This window comes from Gorilla gorilla, chromosome 1, assembly GCF_029281585.2.
Source record: "Gorilla gorilla gorilla isolate KB3781 chromosome 1, NHGRI_mGorGor1-v2.1_pri, whole genome shotgun sequence".
NCBI lineage: Eukaryota > Metazoa > Chordata > Mammalia > Primates > Hominidae > Gorilla > Gorilla gorilla.
Window position 1 is genome coordinate 228,124,505 of NC_073224.2, and position 20,604 is coordinate 228,145,108.

Consider the following 20,604-nt stretch of genomic DNA (forward strand, 5'->3'; position numbering starts at 1 on the left):
ATGCGGGAAGCAAACAGTGCTGCGGAACCCCTTCTTGCTTCCTGCAAATGCGTGGTTTCTTTTCACACTGACTGCCACGTTGCCCCTTCCTATTTCTTTTTCAGAACTGGGGAAGAACCTGTGATTTTACGTCCTTTCCACATCTTTTACTGAAACAAGCGCTTCTCTTTGAAGAAAGACCTCTTGCCCTTGGAGTGTCAAGATAAGAAAACTTTCAGCAACTTCCCTTGGAAACTACAAAACACCCATCAGCACCCAGGATCTAAGTACAGTCGCTCCCCAGCTGCTGGCCCCTCTGAATAGCTTTTATGGTTCAATGAGGGGTGGTGACAGGGCCATGTCACTACCGTAGGGTGTGCTATTTCTTTCATGTTCCTGGGATCTGACAAGAGCCTTCCACAACCTGTTTCTTTACAACACACAGAATGAGAGATTAAAGACCAATACCAGACTCAAAGCAGGGGCTGGGACTGGCAACGGCTTCTCACCAGACGTATTCTCAATCTTTCGGGGAAAGAAGAGCCACAGACTGCCTGAGCAGATGCTGTGCAAAAGCTGCTGTGATGCCTAAATGAGATAATACATAGAACCATGGCTGAATGGATATGGGTTTCATAAAACCACACTAATTCAGAGCCACTAGTTGGGGGTAAAGGGGAAAGAACACCAAGAAAGGAAACACAAATTAGTGAAAAGTCTAAATTATAGGACTTCTGATTAAACATGACAGATCTAGTCCAGAGACCCCTCTAAAGGGAAAGCAAAGGGATACAAATGGCACAAATCCAAAAGGATAAAGAGAAGGTGTCAACAATATTTTAGAAGCTGAAAAGCAGATGGACACGTGGCGCTGAAATGTAAGCCTGAGGGAGTGGAAGCCACAAAGCAGAAAGCTAATTAGGATGGTAGCCTCCACTGCATTTCAGAAAGATGGAGGCAGCAAGTAGCTCTGAAGGCCTGGAGCATAAAGGAGAAACAGGTAGGCCTGGAGTGAGGTGAAAACAGGAAGATTGGTTAAAAGGCTGCATGGGAAGCAGTTAGAGCTTCAGGTCCCCTCTCTCATCCCCATTCAGTTTTGCTCCTCTCAACAGGAGCCCAGAGTCAGCAGGTCCCCACTTGATCATTCCACAGTAAGGCCCCCTCAGCCTCAAACCAAGAGCTCCCAATTGGCTTTTTAGTGCCTCATCTTTAAAGAGGAGTAGAACAGATAGTCAAGAATCACCAGATTCTCCGGGGACTGTCTCTATTCATGAAAGAAAAAGACCAAAACAAATAAATGGAAGAAAGAAACTCAGAATAGTACTGCTATAGTACTACTATAGAAAAATAGCTTAGAGACAAAAATAGCTAGACAACAACCAGTCAGATGGGAGCAGAGGACATCGAGAGGGAGAATTTAATTAGAAACCAATAAATTACTCAATGCATTTGTACACATACAGAAGAGTGTTTGTGGATAAATTAGCAATAGGAAGATAGAATTTTCTTTTTCTTTTTTAAAGAAAAACGAGTTACTAGGCCCAGGGTTAAAAAAATGTGGAACTAAATAAGCATTTGAGAATAAATTACGAATGTGCAAATAGAAAATGAAGCAGACAATACTGAAAGAGCAGTTACTAACTCCAAGCAGAAAAAAACAAAGCACAACATTTAAAAAGGAAACATCATCAAAGTGACCTGGGTGGGGGGCTTCACTGGGAATACTATTTACACAGTCATAATAACGTAAAAATGGAATACTAAGTTATTCAAAAAGGATCATATAACTGTACTGAAAAATGGGGAAAGGAAACATGTATGTATAACAACATGAGGTCAAATGATGTCAAGAAACAGCAGTTGGTTTATTTATTGATGAAATATAAAGGTAAATACCTCCACATTGAAGAAACGGCCCAAAGTGTTGAAAGTGATTGCCTATGAGGGAGCAGGAATCAGGGAAAGGTAGGGCAGGAGATTACTGTGTTTTGGTTTTAGACATTTAGAAAGACTTCAACTTAAAAAAGTGAATACATATCTACTTTGATAAAATCTAATTTGAAAGATAAATTTGTCGTAGCAAAATAATTCAGGTAAAAATAACACGTTTTTAAACACTGTTCTTCTTCTTTTTTTGAGACAGAGTCTTACTCTGTCACCCAGTCTGGAGTGCAGTGGCATGATTTCGGCTCACTGCAACCTCTGCCTCGTAGGTTCAAGCGATTCTCATGTCTCAGCCTCCTGAGTAGCTGGGACTACAGGCGTGTGCCACTATGCCCAGCTGATTTCTGTATTTTTAGTGGAGACAGGATTTCATCATGTTGGCCAGGCTAGTCTTGAACTCTGGCCTCAGGTGATCTGCCCACTTCAGCCTCCCAAAGTCCTGGGATTACAGGCTTGAGCCACCATGCCTGGCCCCCACTGTTCTTATTAATTGCACAGAAGATACTAAATATTTATTAAATACAGCTAAGGTATAAAAAAACTAAAAAATCAAAAGATCATTAGCTAATTTTATAAACAATTAGTAAAACTATAACTATTTGTTTTCAAGGAGCTGTAACGGACCCGGTAATGAGGGAAAAAATGCCTGAATTACCCCCCTCAACACATACCATATGCACAAATGCAATTTTGTTGTTTTCAAGAATAAAGAGTAAGTCAAATCACTAAAAAATGAGTTCTTCAAGAAAACTATAGGGAAACTTGCTTTAATGAACATGTAAGAGTGGCTTAAGAATATTAACACACAAACCAAACAGCTTGGTGATTCTTCAGAGCAGTTTGTCCTCAATTATTTAAATATTCCCAGTATTTAATACTTATTAAATGCCTGAAATATAGTAGGAGTTCAAGACTGAATTAATAAATTTCTACTGTCAATTTGCCTGTACGTACTAAGTGATGGATCTGAATATCCCAAGGTCAGAATTGGCTCAACTGAATTAACTGGGCCCTCCATAGTTCAAACAAAAATAGAAACACACTTCAAGGTTTGCATCTTCTCACTAAAGGATAGAAAAGCACTTCACATGTGGTAATTTGGCCTCTAACGCCTCAGGAGGTGGGCAGGTGCCAGTTATTACCACTCTAACTGTGCTGCTGGGGTCAATTAGTAAAGTCTAGGGAACCAATGAGCCCTGGCCTCTGTCCATCCTGGCATTATTCCGCGAGGTTACCATGGATTCTAGCCAGGATTCCTGTGACCCATACTCCTCATAACGAGAAGTGAGGTTTTGCTCTGTCTCCCCTTTGAAGTCTCCTGCAGTCCCTGGGATTTTATGATACAGTTTGGGTCACCCCTGCCATTATCGATGTTTGAAGTATGTTTGGGGAAATCTGCTAGGAATTGTCTCTGGTGTTAACACAGAACAACTGCCTCATAAAAACTGCTTTCTACAAGGAGTTCAAAGGAGCTTATCCAAATACCGTGGGTTTATCCTACTGCAGCAACTTTGCTAGGGGAGAAAGTTGAGGTTTTGGCAAGTGAATTCTGAAACAGATACACCTTCTCGAGTACCTGCAAGAGTCAGGGCAGTGCAAACACAACCAAGCAGCCTTTGGACAAGATCCTGCACTTTGAAGTAATCTGCTCTACACTTACTACCCTGCCGAAATTAAAATTTATTGGGATGGTAGGTTAAGGTGAAGAACTAAATTAGGTAAATTATTGTAAGAAGTCTTTCTGATATGTGATAAAATCTTTCCAACTGTTACTTCTAGAAACCCAGTAAAAGTCAGGAGCAAACCAGGAGGGCTGACAACTGCTGGCAGGAAGCCAAAGGGAAGCATTGCATTACAGCGGCTCCTACAGTTTAGTCCGAATTAGCCCATCATTGCCGATATGTGCTACTTATCAGCAAGATGATGGATTATCAATCACCGTATTTTCAAATAGAGCAGCTTGTCAAAAAAATTAACCAGGTACGTTTGTTGGCTGGTGGCATGTATGCAGAGTCACAGAAGGTGAGGAGAGTGGCACCTGCACATTTTCGTAAATCTCTTAAGTCTTGCTAACTAGAAAACAGCTGTATTCACCTATCTGCTTCTACAGTCAATCTGTTACAATATCATACATTGTGTAGCTTCTGGAAAACTCCACTGTATACTCATTAGAGAATACTATTATAAAAATTGTTATATCTATAAATTCATATATAAGTATATGAATATATACAAATAGGTTTTAGGTTATGGATCTGGGGTTCCGCAGGGGGTCCCTAGACCGTATTTTGAGACCCTCTGTTCTAAAAGAATCCATATGTACAAATTCTCTCTGCTAATCAGAAAGTGGTTTCCTCAATGTATTAAAGTAAATCCACTAAGGATATAGATAAGTAACATTATTAATTTGAATTATATAAGCCCAATATAACAAAAGTGTTTTTTTTTTTTTTGTTTTTGTTTTTTCTTTGAGACAGGGTTTCACTCCCATCACCCAGGCTGGAGTGCAGTGGTGCAATCTCAGCTCACTGCAGCCTTGACCTCCTGGGCTCAAGCGATTTTCTTGGCTCAACCTCTGGAGTAGCTGGGACCACAGGCGCGTGCCACCATACCTGGCTAATTTTTGTATATTTTTATAGAGACAGGGTTTCACTATGTTGCCCAGGCTGGTCTCGAGCTTGTGAGCTCAAATGATCTACCCGCCCCAGCCTCCCAAAGTGTTGGGATTACAGGCGTGAGCCACCGCGCCCAGCCTCTTTTAGAGTATATTGTGATAAGAATGTTTTACTAATTCAATCTTATTTTCCCTCCATTTGACAAGTTAGTAAGAAATTTAGCAAGAAAATGTCTTTGAGAAGGAGACTGGCAAAAGAGTACCAGATAAATATATCAGGGCAAGAAAACCACGGGTGAATTATAACACCCACACCTATCTTTCCTTCCCTCAGTGCTTCCGAGCCATAATCTGTAATACAACAGTGAGTCTTTAAGTCCCTGCTAGTCCAAATGTCCTCTGTGTATCTCAGAATTATCTTACAGTCTAAAGCTCTCTGGGAGCAGGGGAGTTGAACTCAAATCTGGGTCCTCTTGTTAAAGATTTCAATTTTATCTTGGGCAAAGGTGGATGATTCTGTAAGGGAAAAACATGAGGTGTGGGATAGTCATGAAAACCTAAAAATAAGTAAATCCAATGCCTTTACAGAGGAGTTCCACAAATAACAAATGGCTCTTCAACCTTCTCTAATGCACAAAATACAAATTTTTTCTCAAAAAGAAATAGACACTGTTTTATTTTTTCTTGAAGTTCAAACCAAAAATCTCAAATGTCTTATCTTACGTATGTAATACTAGGTGTCACGTTAGAGTTTTAAAAACAAATTCACTGAACACAGAAGGGACTACAGATGTATAATGGCAACATTATTTCATTTTTAAATGGAATAACCCCAAATCAGAAAGTAAATGGAATAACCCCAAATCACACTTCCCATTCATTTTCTTTGCACAAGGACCTGCTGGTTGAGATACAAGGACTGGACTTTGAAGAGATGTTGATTCAGATGTAAATTCAGCAGGGTTTTTTTTTTTTCTTTTGGAAGCAGGATAGTGTGGTTTCTATGAAGTCAGTCATCTCTGCATGCCAAAAATGGCAAAAATTAGACGCTCTCCTTTCTAGAAATGATTATAATGTACCATGACCAAAAAAGTGGGTTTTTTCCTAACAGATAATCTTGCATAAAAATGACTCTTGGGATTTCAGAAATGGAAAGGCTTTTCTCAAACACGTGTGTGCATGAACACACACACTTTGCATTTTTTCCAACAATAGATCTGAGCTTTCCATAAGTTATGTTATAATGAGAATGGCATCGTCTGGGGCCTTTGAGTGAAAGGGGAATACAGTATTTAGAGTTCAGCGAGAGGGAAGAAGCCTGTCTCAGAAAATAAGATTTCTCTGCTTATGTTCCTGTGAGAGGAATTTTAACTTATAAGGCATGAAGGACTGTTAAGATGCTTTTTTAAAATATCTGATCCTGACTGGGTGTGGTGGCTCAAGCCTGTAATCCCAACACTTTGAAAGGCCAACGTCAGCAGATCATGAGGTCAGGAGTTCGAGACCGGCCTGGCCAACATGGTGAAACCCCATCTCTACTAAAAATATAAGAATTAGCTGGGCGAGGTGGCGTGCGCCTGCCATCCCAGCTACTTTGGAGGCTGAGGCAGGAGAACTGCTTGAACCCGGGAGGTGGAGGATGCAGTGAGCCGAGGTTGTGCCACTGCATTCCAGCCTGGGCGACAGAGCAAGACTCTGTCTTGAAAAAAATAAAAATAAAATATCCGATCCTATAATTTCATCAGCTTAATTTCAGAGCCAAGTGAGACATCCAATGTCATCAACACAGATCTTAGTGTTCTTCTGGGGTTGCTCACGTAGAGGGAGGAATGAGAAAATGACCCATCTACCTTCAAGCATTCTCTGGAAGGACCTGGTTTGGCAAGATCAGGAAGTGAGAATATATGGCTCTCACCTCACAAATATATACGCAAGGGTGAGTAGAAGATAAAGGGACTGTCACTATATCTACTGTGCCATGTTTGGACAACAGAGGAGAGATTTGACAGTCCCTTCCCTTCAGCTGGATACAGCAATAATTTTTCAGTTTCACTGAAATGTAATGCCTTTTTCATGATGAAACTGACATGTTAACTAACACAATGGCTGTCCCAAGCAGCAGATGTTACACCAAGCCAAAAGACAGATATGCCCAAAGATTAGAACCAGAGCCTTAGGGTCAAACAGGTACAAGTTCCAGCTTTTCACCTCTACCATATACGTACCTCTATATGGATGCTACTACAGTGTACTGGACTCATCTGGAAGGAGCGTGCTGGAACTTCCTAGATAAGTATGAGGCAGGAGCCACAGGATAACATATCAGATCTTTCTGAAATGTTAATTTAACCGGGTAGCAATTAAAAATTTTTTCTTATTAAGCCAAACATGGAATAAAATATAAAACCCATTTACAAAACAGGAACTCTGAAAGAAATATTGGACTTGATCCACTCTAGATACGTGGGATATCAGCCTACTCTCCTGCCTTGAGTGGAATATCAGTGGGAAAAAAATGAACACTGGTGTATCCTAATAAACATTGGAATCTTTACTCAATTTTTACCTTTGGAAGTCCCCTAAAGGCTCAATTCAAGCCAATTCTGCTTGATGTGCTATGTGTAATACCAAGTATAAGAAATGGCTGCTCTCAGAGCAGAGTAATTAAAAGCAGTATTACCCAGCTAGGATGAAAAAGTTAATGGAAGCATTTCCTAAGTTCTCTTTGCAGACTATTTTTTTTTTTTTTTTTTTTTAGATAGAGTCTCACTCTGTCACCAGGCTGGAGTGCAGTGGCGCAATCTTGGCTCACTGCAACCTCCACCTCCCGGGTTCAAGCAATTCTCCTGCCTCAGCCTCCCAAGTAGCTGGGAGTACAGATGCACACCACCAAGCCCAGCTAATTTTTGTACTTTTAGTAGAGACAGGGTTTCAACATGTTGGCCAGAATGGTCTCGATCTCTTGACCTCATGATCCGCCCACCTTGGCCTCCGAAAGTGCTGGGATTACAGGCGTGAGCCACCGCACCCGGCCTCTTTGCAGACTTTTTGCTGACCTGTCCAACCTGACTGCATTCAGGCTCTGGTGACCCAAAAGACTCTTAGTCCTTTTATCCTGGAGAGTCATAAGTAACGTGCAAACACTGTTAACAAAAGGGGCCTTTCCTTAAGAAAACCCATTTCCATTTCACATCTAAGAGGTCATTCACGAGAAGTGTCTTAACAGATTTTGGGTGGTGTTTTGGGGCTATTTTTACTGAAAAAGTCAAATATGCCCACCATAAATCTTTTCTGTGAAATCAACCAAAAAGTTTCTTTTTCAAAAGTTCTCAGAGCAAATGGAATTTACATCTATGTGCACAATCCGAGGGTCCCGGGATTCCAGAACATTATCAGTCCTGATGGCTATATTCTTAAACACTGATCTATCATTATCCTTCAAATTCCCCTTCCTCCTTATCTAACTTAAATAACGAGATAAGCTCCAACACTCCTGAGCTTTGCTAAATTAGTTTAAATATTTCAAGTTCTGCCAACTCCTACTTCTCTCCCCACTTTTGGGTCTTGACTTAAAAGGTGAAGAAATATTTTAGAGGAAACCTCAGGGCCCAGCTTCATAAATCTTCATCTCCTACTTCCCTAAAATGTCATGCACCCCAGTCTGCAACAGATGGTATTTGGAGAAACAAACAAGCAAATACATAGTGCAGAGGCAGACATTCCTTTCTTCTCAAAGGTATTTTTGCCTTCTTTTGTGAAATGGCTGCTCCCGGGTCTCTGCAACTTTCTACTAAGTATCTTTTCAAACACTACCATCAAAGGCCGTCACATTTACACAGTGGACTGGGCACTCTCACATGGCTTGGCACCTTGCTTGGGCCTGGTCTGTTTGAAGGGTAGCAGGCTCTTCACATAGCTTCAGTGGCACCTCAAGTGTGGCTGCATCTGTGCCATTTTCATAAACTTTACTTGGGAACAGACAAAGTGTGGCCCAATACACGTAGGCCAGAAGATGCAACCTGAGCCAGCAGAACGTTGCCTTGGAAAAGGTTTCTTATTTCAGTTCCAAACCACACATACTTGCACAGTGAACAAATGCAGTGGGGGATATTGGTCCACAACACTCATGTTGAGGCCAAAGGCTCTGCAGTCCTCCGCCCTCTTCTCTCCCCACCCCCACCTGCCTTCCTGAGAACTATTGGGTTGCCTGGAAATTTCAGAGGAAAGTTAGGTGGCTGTCGCTTGGAATGCCAGCGCACTCCAACAAGGAGAGGAACTTGGAAGTATTTTAATCTAAAAGAACATAAGGAGGGGGGTTCCCTATAAATAAAATCATGTTCAAATAAACACAAAAAAGGAGCCAATGTTTCCTGTAAGGCCACTTTTCAGATGGATTACTGGAAGGAGTACTCTTTCACAGTTTTATGGCTTACTTTCCTATCATCTGCTTAAAATTTGGGTCTTTTAAAACATAGATGCTAAGATCTAAGCCTTTACTTGGATGAAATATTACAAAGGAAGCAGAAAGTCTCATTCCAATTGCAGGCTCAGAGGCAGAACTCTTGGACTCTTGGGTTCTATTCCTGGCTTGGTCCCTGGGCTCAGGTCAACCCTCGGTCAGAATCTCACTTCTAATCCCTTCAAATCATTTGTTAGTCCCTGTTGTCTAAACAGTGGGGAAAAACCCTGAGTAACACCCCTGGATCCTGTTCAATCAACCGGGATGGTTGGAGATGATTATAACTCACTTCCAAGAAACCAGGGTGATTTATCCCTCAGTGATAGTGTTAGAGCCAGTATGTTCCTAAGAGATACAGTGTCATCAGAACAAACTGGCACTGAAACATTTCTCCACCTGCAAGGATCTCTGCGCTCCTTTAATAGGACTTTAAAATAATATCACCCAGCATTTTTATAGTTCTTTATAGCTTCCACATTAAAATAACTCTGGTTGGGCTTCAAACCCCTAGAAGCAGAATAAACACAGAGATAAATTCATCCCCACTTTATAGATGAAAAAACTAAAACTGAGTCTTACATAGATGTCTTGACTTGACCCAGGGCCCAAAGCTAATAAGTAAGGTGGCTGGGACTCTGGCCTGTTGTTTTCCAGAACAAGTGTTCTCTTTCTTTGTTTGACAGGGTCTCACTGTTGCCCAGGCTGGAGTGCAGGGGCACAATCATAGCTCACTGCAGCCTCAACCTTCCAGGCTTCAGCAATCTTCCCACCTCAGCCTCCCAAGTAGCAAGGACCAGAGGTGCACACCACCCGCCACCATATCCAGGTTTTTTTGTTTTTTTTTTTTTTTGTAAGAGATGGGGGCATTATGTTGCCCAGGCTGGTCTCAAACTCCTGGGCTCAAGCAATCCTCCCACCTTGGCCTCCCAAAATGCTGGATTACAGGTGTGAGCCACCATGCCCAGCCCAAGTGCTCTCTTCTAATGCATAGCTCCTCATGAATACTTCTGGACCTGGACAAATGGACTGAGGGACATTGGTGAAACGGCTGCTATGTATCCCTTCAGAAGAATCTGTAATTTTAGCTTTTTCTGCACAATAAAGGACACTGATCCACTGATCCAAACATATACCCCACTTGCCTCTGCCCCACTTGCCTCTGGTAACTTCTGCCATGACTCTCCCACTACTGGCACCTCCAGGAATAGAGAAGGGATGTGGAAGCTAATCCCCCTCCTTTGAGGATATATGAAGACCGGCTGTGCCTCAATGATCACGGTAGCTTTTGCTTCTAGGAGGAGTGAATGGTTAGGCAGATCACCGTCTCATGAAACTTGCAGTTAAACTTCGTTGTTTTTTTTTTTTCCTTTTTTTCTGCAGCCTACAAAGTTGGAACTTGCAGTTAAACTTCAATTAGGCTACCCAATTACTGTCTGCTTTGAGTCAAGCTGCACAACTTTTCTATATCCCAAGTGCCTCATCTACATGGAAATGTAAAACTTCATTGGGCTGAGATGAGGAGTGGCCAGTGCTGACTGTGAACAGCTCCCCAGTGCCTTCATGAGGGCATGGTCTCTGCTGCTGAAGTCCAGATAAGGCTAAGGTGGCAGGCCAGAGGAAACAGACAGACAAAAATGCAGTGCTGGTCAAGACCTGAATCATGTCAGCGTGCAGGTAATAGTCAAGTAAATCTTGAGTCAGCAGGGAAGAAACTATGTGGAATGCCATATCTTGACACTAACTGACTCTGAAACACGTACAAGAGAAATCCAATGAGCCCCCTCCTCGCAGACCCAGGCAGCAGGGTGCAATGCAGTGGTGCTGGGCACAGGGTCAAGACATAGGCTGGGTCTAAGTCTAGGTCTACCATTTCCCACCAGCTGTGTGGCTGTGGACAAGCTCCATGACTTCTCTGGACTGTCTTGTCCTCATTTGTAAATCAAGTATGAAGATTAAATGGGATTCCACATGTGGAGGCACAAAGACAATGCCTGGCACATAGATAAGTTCCTTCCTTTTGCTGTTGCACACACAGTAGTTCCCTTTTCCCTGGAAGGTGATTCTCTCTTCTCTTCACCTGGCCAACTCCTACTTCATACTCCAGGCTTCACCTCAAAGATTACTTTCCTAGAAAAGCCTGTCTCAACTCCCCTGATCACTAAGTTAGCCACCCTCCTTCTCCCCATCACCTTCTCTGATCATAGTCTCACGGCACCCTCTAAGTGTCCTCTATGAAATTTGTCACAATTTCAGCAAATAAGTGTTTATATAATTTTTTATGTTTGCTGCCCTGCTTGATTATAAGCTCTTTGAGACCAGGGACAGTTTTGGTTTCTGCTATTCCCAACCCTGAGTTCATAGGAAATTTTCAATCACTATTTACTGACAGGCAATGAATAAATGGCAGCTATGTACTGGCTGACAGAAAATCAAACTTCTGTGGCAATGTTGAACAACTAATAAAAATGACAAGAATGTCCCTCTCAAAGACATGCTTTCTGCACTGACTGTGGCTACATTACTTGTACTCCTAAAAAGAATGAAAAACCCCATCAAGACTTGCAAGCTGACAATGTATAAAATTCAAGCCGTTTCTTTCTCGTCAACATTATTAAAACTTCACAGCACAAAATCATCTTTAAAAAATTTATCACATATACCTTGAACCCTTTTTAATCAATCAATCCCTTGGCTATTTTGACATTTTAAGAATACACATGCTTCTTTGGGAACTCTTAGGCGTCTTCAGCTTTACACTTCATTAAGTCTTATTATCTTAACAAATACTGGAGGTGGACTTCTTGGGCTTCGAGAAGAGATGGAAAAACTAACTGGAAATACTTTCGAAGCCTCCTCACTGCCTGCCCCTCCCCACAACTTCATAAATGCTTCAAAATATACTCAAGGATTGTTTTAGTTTTGTATCTGAGAATAGAATGTAACTTAACTAAAGTAAACCATACAGAGTTTACTCAGCTGCTTCCAGATGGAAGGCATTCTGGCACAGCACACTGCATGGCCCCAGTCCACAATCGGAGCATTTTCCCTACTGCAGTAATGTGTCTTCAGTAAGTTTTCCTGGTGACAGACAAATGGATTCACTTCAATTGGGGACAATTTCACTTCACATCCTATTTGAGGGAGTGATAGGGTGTGGACGTGGGCCAGGCCCTAGGCATTCTAAAAGGGCGTACTAATTCACTCAGGGAAAATCTATTATCCAGGCAGCAGCAAAATCCTTCTGGGCTTAAGTCGAGTCTAGCTTGGCTGGACCCTTAACATTCATTATACCCTTTGTTGATAAGAATCCCCAATTAGTCACTCTGGAAAAGGGAGGCTAAAATAGGCCATTCAAGCAAACAGCTACGTTAAAGCGGTTGGGTTCTGTGGGGTTTGGAACCATATGGGCTGTCCCTGATTTCCAGTCTCAGCTGGTATCAAGGCCAGACAGCAATCCCACAGCAGAACTGCTGACCTGCTGGGGGGATGGGGGGTGGCACTTTTCTTTATGGGGTTGGGGCTGATACTTTCAAGCGGAAGGAAAATTAAGAAGGAACAGACCCACATGGTGAACAACAACTGTGGGGATTCTAGAACTATACCACGGGGTGTAGGAGTAAGAACCAGACTACAATCTGACAGTTTTCTTCATAGGCATGTGGGGATCCAGTTGGCTTGGTGAACAGAAGAAGCTTCTAACAGTTTAATCCTAATTCTGACCTCTCTAATGGAGAAAAATAACATAATATAGTTATACATACTTATATATAATATGCTATATATACATACATATATAAAATATATAGCATATATAAAATATGCTATATATATATTTATCTGAAAAAATTCATGCCAGGTTTCTGTACCTCATTTTCATCTTTTTATATTAGGCAGATCAGAAATTTCAGTTACAGTTATTCGAATTAAAAACCCTATAACTAAGAAAGTGCACAATTAAACACATCAGTATGGATTAGGAGAAGCAGCAGACCTAGGCTGGAAACTGCAAAAGCCACTCTTCCCACACCACTGACCTGGGGCCGCTGAGTGTGGCTGTGTCTCTCACCGCCTGGGCTGTTTCTGATGCAAAATCCAGGGCGCCTGCCACTGGCTTGGTTACAGTGCCAACAAGCCCTTTTCCAAGGCCAGATATGAAACCGCTGACACCCCCTTCTGTTTTCACACCTTCCACTGTCGAAGTTATAACACTGGTCAGTCCACCAATGATACCTAGTGAAAAAGACAAGAGCTGTTGTAACCTGATGAGGACAAAAGCAAAAGCATTTAAAGCCAAACCCCTTGATTATGGAATGATAACTTAAGGCCATTCTATTAATCTCTGTGCCACAGAGGCCACAGACAGGCCAACTCACAGAAGAGGATCCTGCAGATTTGCCCATTAAGTCCAGAGTCAGAGGATATATATTACATGTTAGTCAGAAGTAAAGTGTGCTCCAGTTCAAAAAAAAAAAAAAAAAAAAAAATCAGACAAAAGCTGAGAGGTTAACAGCGGCCAATTTTTCGATCCCAGAGCTTGGGCAGCCTACGGACGATCAGGAGAGGATACAGATAGAGGATTACATCAACAGGAGAATAGAAAATTGGGCCTTCGGGGAAAGTTTGAAGATGATGGCATCCTATGAAATATAAGGCAGAGGCTGGGCGCAGTGGCTCACGCCCATAATCCCAGCACTTTGGGAGGCTGCGGCGGGCAGATCACGAGGTCAAGAGATCGAGACCATCCTGGCCAACATGGTGAAACCCCATCTTTACTAAAAATACAAAAATTAGCTGGGCATGGTGATGCGTGCCTGTAGTCCCAGCTACTCGGGAGGCTAAGGCAGGAGAATTGCTTGAACCCAGGAGGCAGAGGTTGCAGTGAGCCGAGATCGCACCATTGCACTCCAGTCTGGCGACCGAGCGAGACTCTGTCTCAAAAAAAAAAAAAAAAGAAAAGAAAGATATCTAAGGCAGAGAGAGATAACTAAATGTAGTTGTTCCTTAGTATCCATGTGGGATTGATCCAGGATCCCCTGCACATACCAAAATCCTAGGATGCTCAAGTCCCTTACATAATGTACTGTAGGTGTTTGCATATAACCTACACACACCATCCTGTATACGTTAAATCACCTCTAGATTATTTATAGTAGCTAATACAATGCCCACATATCACTTCATTTGTGTGGAGTCAATACAGTATTTGAAACGTGTGGCAAATTCAAATTTTGCTTTCTGGCACTTCGTGAAATCTTTTTTTTTCCCAAATATTTTCCATCCATGGTTGGCTGAATCTGTGGATATGGAGAGCTGATGGTATACATTTGCAGTTTTCAAAGAACACTATGGGGGTGACTGGCCAACCCCACTGGATGCTTGAAATAAGGTAAAAGCTACTGCATGCTTTGATGAAATTCAGTATCGGCGATTATATAAAACCTTCATGAAGAGCACCCCAAAAAGCTGTGAAAGCTGGCTGGGACCCTCAATGGAGTCAGTTCAAAAGACCAATCCAGGTCAAAAAGACATTCCAAACATTTTGCAAGTTGCCAGCAATGGCTGAAAACACCTTAGAAGAGGCCAGAAGCTGGCAGAGGCTGAAGAGGTCACAGTCACTGAAGGGAAGAGGCAGCCCGTCCAGGGAGCATCTCCAGGACCTGTGCCAGGGACACTCACAGGATGTTTACCCTCTGACAGTGGGGTGTGAGGAAGCTCTCTAGACTCTTCAGCTCTAGTGAGACAAATTGGTAAAGGAAACTCCTTGGGTGAGAATGTACTAACAATTCACAACATTTCTTTTGGATTCTGGGTAAATTTGCTCCAGTGAGGCAATATCTCTTTCCCAAACTTTTTTTTTTTTTTTAGAAACAGGGTGTCCGTCTATCACCCAGGCAGGAGTGCAGTGGCATGATTACCGTTTGCTGCAGCCTTAAACTCCTGGGCTCAAGCGATTCTCCCTCTAGGTCTTCCAAAGTACCGGGCTTACTGTCCTGAGCCACTGCACCCAGCCCTTTCCCAAACTTTTGAACAAAGTTTTTGGCAGAGCACACACAGAACAGGAATTCAGACTGGGACCTGAGAGACAGAACATGACTGAACCTGGGTCCAGCAAGGCCTGCAGAGAGAACTGAGCACAATTCCCAGTTCTTACATCAAGGGGATTGAGTGGATTCTGGTTCTTATCACCTTCTAAAGGTCTTTTCATCCTAAGGGAAGACTCTCACTCTAGGATACTGCCTTCGTATAACCCAGAGCTCAGTGGATCCTCTTTGGATGAAGCCATTGGCTCCTGGAGAGGCTGTACATATTATAGGAATGATTCTTGATGGGAGTTGATTTTGCAACTTTGAACCAATCATGCATTTTCTCAGCACATTTGTGTGTTCATCCAGAAAGTGAGGAGAGCCATGCTCTCTCCACGTCACAAGGATGCTGGCCAGATAAAGGCCACCATACATAACAAAGCATTTTATATTCATTTTAAAAGTCTTCTAAGAGTCCAATGTACTGTCATTACCATTACTAGAAAGAATGATTAAATCTTAACCCCAAATGATTGCCCAACAGTCAACTTTTAAAATCCATAAACAAATTACTTTCAGCCAAATTTCACTTCTGGCCTGACGTCTCCTCAGGGACAGCTCCCTTTACGGTTGGGCAGCCTTAGGAAAAGCAAAGGCATTTTGATCCAAATCTCACCATTAGGAAAGCTGATAAACAAAAACTCTATTCTAAACGTGTCCTAAGCACAAATAGAAATATAATATTTTACTGTCTATATTCCTTCCTCTTCTTCCAAATGCAGATAATTAATACCGATCAGTCTTGATATAACTCTGATAGCTTTGGATGGTTCCTAAGGATCTGGTACAAAGAGTTTAATTTACTAAGCCTTACTATGCATGAGCTACGTGCCAGGTGCCATGTGAGGTACACAAGGATAAAGGTGAATGCAAAGTGGTCTTTCTCCCCTCCTCACATTCTCAATCTATCAGATGTACACAGCTGGTGACATACACAACCCAGACTGTGCTCTGTCATTAACTCTAACAGGGACAATCGAGCTGGGAAAATGTATTGAGTTGGGACTTATAGGCTGAGTAGGATTTTGATAGACAAGGAAATGAGGCAGAGGAGGGAGAGCAGAAGGACCATGTGTGAGCAAGGACTTGGAAGCACACCTGGGAAGCAGTACATAGCTCTGTGTGGCCAAAGTGCAGCATGGCTGAGGGATGGTGGTTGGAAAATTGGCTGGATTTATAGTTCCAAGGGCCTTGGATGCCGTACTAAGAAATTGTTAAGAAAAATGCAACAAAAGGCAAATGACTCAGAATTAAAGCATTAAAAGAATTCAAAGTCAGAGACCAAATGCATTCATGCCATCACCAACATCTCTTAGGCAAATAAATGTGTAATTTTAGTGAATGCACATTTATGCAAAACTAAAAAACACCTGGGCTACAAACCTGGCCACAAATTCCCCATTTCAATTTCTTTGGAAGGAATAATCAGTAAGGAGAAGGCAGAGGTTACAATTCTAAGAGAAGTAGCAGCTACAATTCTAAGAACAGGTCTGGTTGATTACACCTTATGATACTTTGGGAACAGAAGCCAAAGAACGAAAAGGAATTGCAATGTGCACAACATTCAGAAAGCGAATGAGGAGTTCTCACCGGCTGTCGTATTTCAACTGCAAGGAGGATAAAGTAAGAGAGCTTGGAAGGCTATCAGGTACACCAACACAGGATTTCCTCTGTTGTCAGCATTTTTTTTTTTTTTTTGAATTGGAGTCTTGCTCTGTTGCCAGGCTGGAGTGCAGTGGCACGATCTCAGCTCATTGCAACCTCTGCCTCCAGGGTTCGAGCAATTCTCCTGCTTCAGCCTCCCGAGTAGCTGGGACTACAGGCGTGTACCACCATGCCTGTCTAATTTTTGTATTTTTGGTAGAGACAGGGTTCCACCACGTTGGCCAGACTGGTCTCAAACTCCTGACCTCAAATGATCCACCCGCCTCAACCTCCCAAAGTGCTGGGATTACAGGATTGAGCCACTGTGCCTGGCCTAATTTTTGTATTCTTAGTAGAGGCGGGGTTTCACTGTGTTGGCCAGGCTGGTCTCAAACTCCTGACCTCATGATCCGCTCTCCTAGGCCTCCCAAAATGCTGGGATTACAAGCATGAGCCACCGCGCCCAGCCCAGCTTTCTTTTTTTATAGCTGCAATCAGATTGATACAAAGGCGCCTCTGAGGACCAGCAGCAGCAGAGCCTGATGTCACCCAGGACTTACCATGAGCCAGGCCATGGATGCCGGCTACAAGGTGTTCACCACTTGTGGCTGCATGGTACCTGATGTACTCCCGCTCTGACTGATGCCGATTGTCCATCGTCTTCCCTAAGCCATCTGATAATGTTCCAGCAAACTAGAAGGAGTTAAAAGCAGGAGAAGAGTTTTAAAGTCTTAGCACTATTTTTACTATTTGAATTATTTTAAATAAATTTAAATTAAATACATTTAGATAAGCCCATGCTGGTCTGTAGTGGTGTGATCTCATCTCATCACAACCTCCGCCTCCCAGGCTCAAGTGATTCTCCTGCCTCAGGCTCCCGAGTAGCTGAGACTACAGGTGTGTACCACCACACCTGGCTAATTTTTGTATTTTTAGGAGAGATGGGGTTTCACCATGTTGGTCAGGCTAGTCTCGAACTCCTGACCTCAAGTGATCTGCCCACCTAGGCCTCCCAAAGTGCTGGGATTACAGGCGTGAGCCACTGTGCCTGGCCAATAATTTAAATATAAATAAATTTAAATATTTTAAATGCAGTTACCTATACTGTCTGCCCCAGGTGAGTGGTTCTCAAAAGGACTGGACACATACCAATTGGGGGATGCATACAATGGAGGACACTAGGCTTTGCAAAGCAACTACTAAAAATCTTTAATGACATTCACTTTCCAGAATACTACTCCAAATTTACTGAAAAAATCAGAGGTATAACAAAATAGTCTTGAGGGAGGAGAAGTGAGCTTCAGGACTGTATCATGGTAAGAACATAGGCTCTTTGCTCTAAGCATTAGTGGAATTCAAAACAGGAAATGTGTCAGATTGTTGCTTTAGGGTTTGGTATCAAATATTTGGAGACATCAAACTCCCTCCAGTAATGCTGTCTTTCATTTATTCAATAGTTACTGAGTACCTATGAGGTGCCAAGCTCCATTTGTCAAAAGCCAAAAACGAAATCGATGGAAAGATTAACAGGTTAGGTCACCGTTCATAGGAGGTGGCAGACTTGAACTCATGATTTCCAATGCAAACCCACCCTTTCCACAATTCAGAGATTTTATTTATCCTGGCATACTTTAACCAGAAAAGCTGTCTCATCCATCAAAGCTGGGATAAAAAGGACATAAAACTCTGTTTTGTCACAAGACAATCTGAAAAGGTTTAAAGTGACAGTTAATAAACCACAGAGTACTTATCCTCATCATTCAGGCATAAAAAGAGAAGGATATCAAATATATAATTAACCTTCTCAGGAAGGATCTACCAAAACAAGTGGTTTAAGTGCCAATGACCCAGGACTAACCTCTTAGAAAACTCACAGGAATGTTCCTTAGATACAAGGCTCAGGGGAAAGCCTCAAGGCAAGCTGCCTGCCTGGAAGGCCCAGGAACTGGGTGGCCATCTAGGGGCCTATTTCATTCTCCTTTGGCAAGGGCGTTAGGGTGCATGTTACACAGATCAGATCTGCCCTGGAAACCTCAGTCATGAGGATTCTTGACATAAGTGACACGTGAGTTCTGGGCACAGAAGAGGGACTAGTGAACACAGTAGCAATTCCATGTAAAGCAACAGTTCCTGGAAGAAGCTATGGGGAAGACTCACGCCTTTTACTCAGTCCAAATATTTTACAACCTAGGGCAGTGATTCCTGACCTTTCTGGAGATGTAACCCCTATCATTATTTGTTTGCTTTCTGCCTTGCCTTCCATATCACTGCCTGTCTAATGAGAGAATTAAAGTTAATGAGAATTAATAAATTCCTTTAGGACAACTGGAAACACCACACGACACTGCAAAGCTAGCACCGTGAATCACTAAGGAGTGGCTTCAGTCAGAGACCCCATCTGAGAGTTACCACAGTATAGGAGAAGGGCCACAAGCTGGGGCATCTGACCAAACTTCAGTCCTCCCTCGACCATTCTGGTAACTACATGACCCTGAGCGAGGTCACCTACCTCTGAGCCTCCTCTGCATCTGGAGAATAGCCAGAGTACCTACTTTGTCATGTGGCTGGAAGCATTCATGACAATGGCTCGGGGGCCTGGTATCTAGTTAGCATTCTTACTGTTCTTATTACTCTGCTACTAGTCCAAGGAGGAACATGTTTGCAGTGTTTGAGGGAAGCCTGTCGAAGGTTTAGAATTATGGTCATTTGCACTACAGTTCAACATAATAAAATCCTCTCTTTCCAGCAGATAAACACCAGCCTCCCAAGTAAGTTTTTGGAGTGGTACCACTTACAAAATTAGAGTGTTGGACTCTACGATTTCCAAAATCCTTTCCAGCTCTGGCACTGTGTGACCTACAACCCAAGGTAGAATGTCTTTACTAAATACTTCCTCTGAGCCCAGGACAGATTTAGGTACTGCTGAAGAACACAAACAAACAGCAGCCTTGAACCCTGCCCTCAAGAACTGACAGTCTCTTTGAGAAGGTAACAATCGTATACACGAAACAGTCAGCAGGAACCCAGGACACAAACTACACAGAAAGGAAATGTGACCTTTGTTTTGGAAAGAACCAATAACAGTGCCTGCTATGTTTAGAATTATGTAGGCTGCCAGCGTTCTTCAGGTTCTGGACAAAAACGTGTCTCTCTGGTGCCCCAGACGCTGTGAGAACCACAGTTATGTGACGTGTGCCCATGTCCTGTGTATCTCCAGGGGACACATCTCCACCTGAAGAGACCCAGGAGCACCGCAGCCAATTCAGGGTCTTATTCAGGTCTTTCCTGTTTCTCTCAAGCTCTTATATTCTTTCTAAGAGCTTACATTCTCTTTCTTGGAAGACAGGGTAAAGTGCTCTTTACCTATCGCTGGCAGCTAACTAGGAGGAAGTTAAAAATCCTATAATACCCCCCCCCCAAGAGAATATGGGAGAATAATCTAGGCAGAATACCCAATATCACTCCCTCTTCTTCTACTCCCATCAATTAATATCCAAAGTTGATGAGTGAGCCTATGCCAAAAGCTTAATTTCCAACTAAGTCTGCTGTGGCAGCCTCAGCTCCCCAGCACCAACTGGGTCCTGGGTGTTCTCTATACAAAGACAATGTATTGACCCAAGGAGGATGGGATGAGATGACCTAAGAGATCACTCTTCCCTCTAATGCTGGATTCTTCCGTAAGATGAAGACCTTTGCCATGGAAAGGTACCTACACCTATCTCAACTTACTGTAGGACTTCTGTCTGAATTCCTGTTTCTCTGTCCATAAAAAATTGCTTATGCAAGCCAACTGGACTTGTCCTTTGCCACTTGTTAACAGTCAACCATTACAAAAGTCTTCACCCCTAGAAATACAGCTTTGAGAACCCAGAAAACTTGAG

At 42.6% G+C, this 20,604-nt stretch overlaps 1 protein-coding gene across 6 annotated transcripts in view; it reads right to left on the reverse strand.

Moving 5' to 3' along the window:
• Positions 1-20,604, reverse strand: part of VPS13D (vacuolar protein sorting 13 homolog D) — a 281,804-nt gene that overhangs the window by 38,756 nt on the left and 222,444 nt on the right. For all 6 annotated transcript variants that reach the window (XM_031007143.3, XM_055384705.2, XM_031007141.3 and 3 more), the window contains 2 exons: positions 17,284-17,416; positions 13,031-13,226 (listed from right to left, as the gene is read on the reverse strand). In XM_031007143.3, the coding sequence (XP_030863003.3) occupies positions 13,031-13,226; positions 17,284-17,416 (329 nt within the window). The remainder of the gene's footprint in view (positions 1-13,030; positions 13,227-17,283; positions 17,417-20,604) is intronic.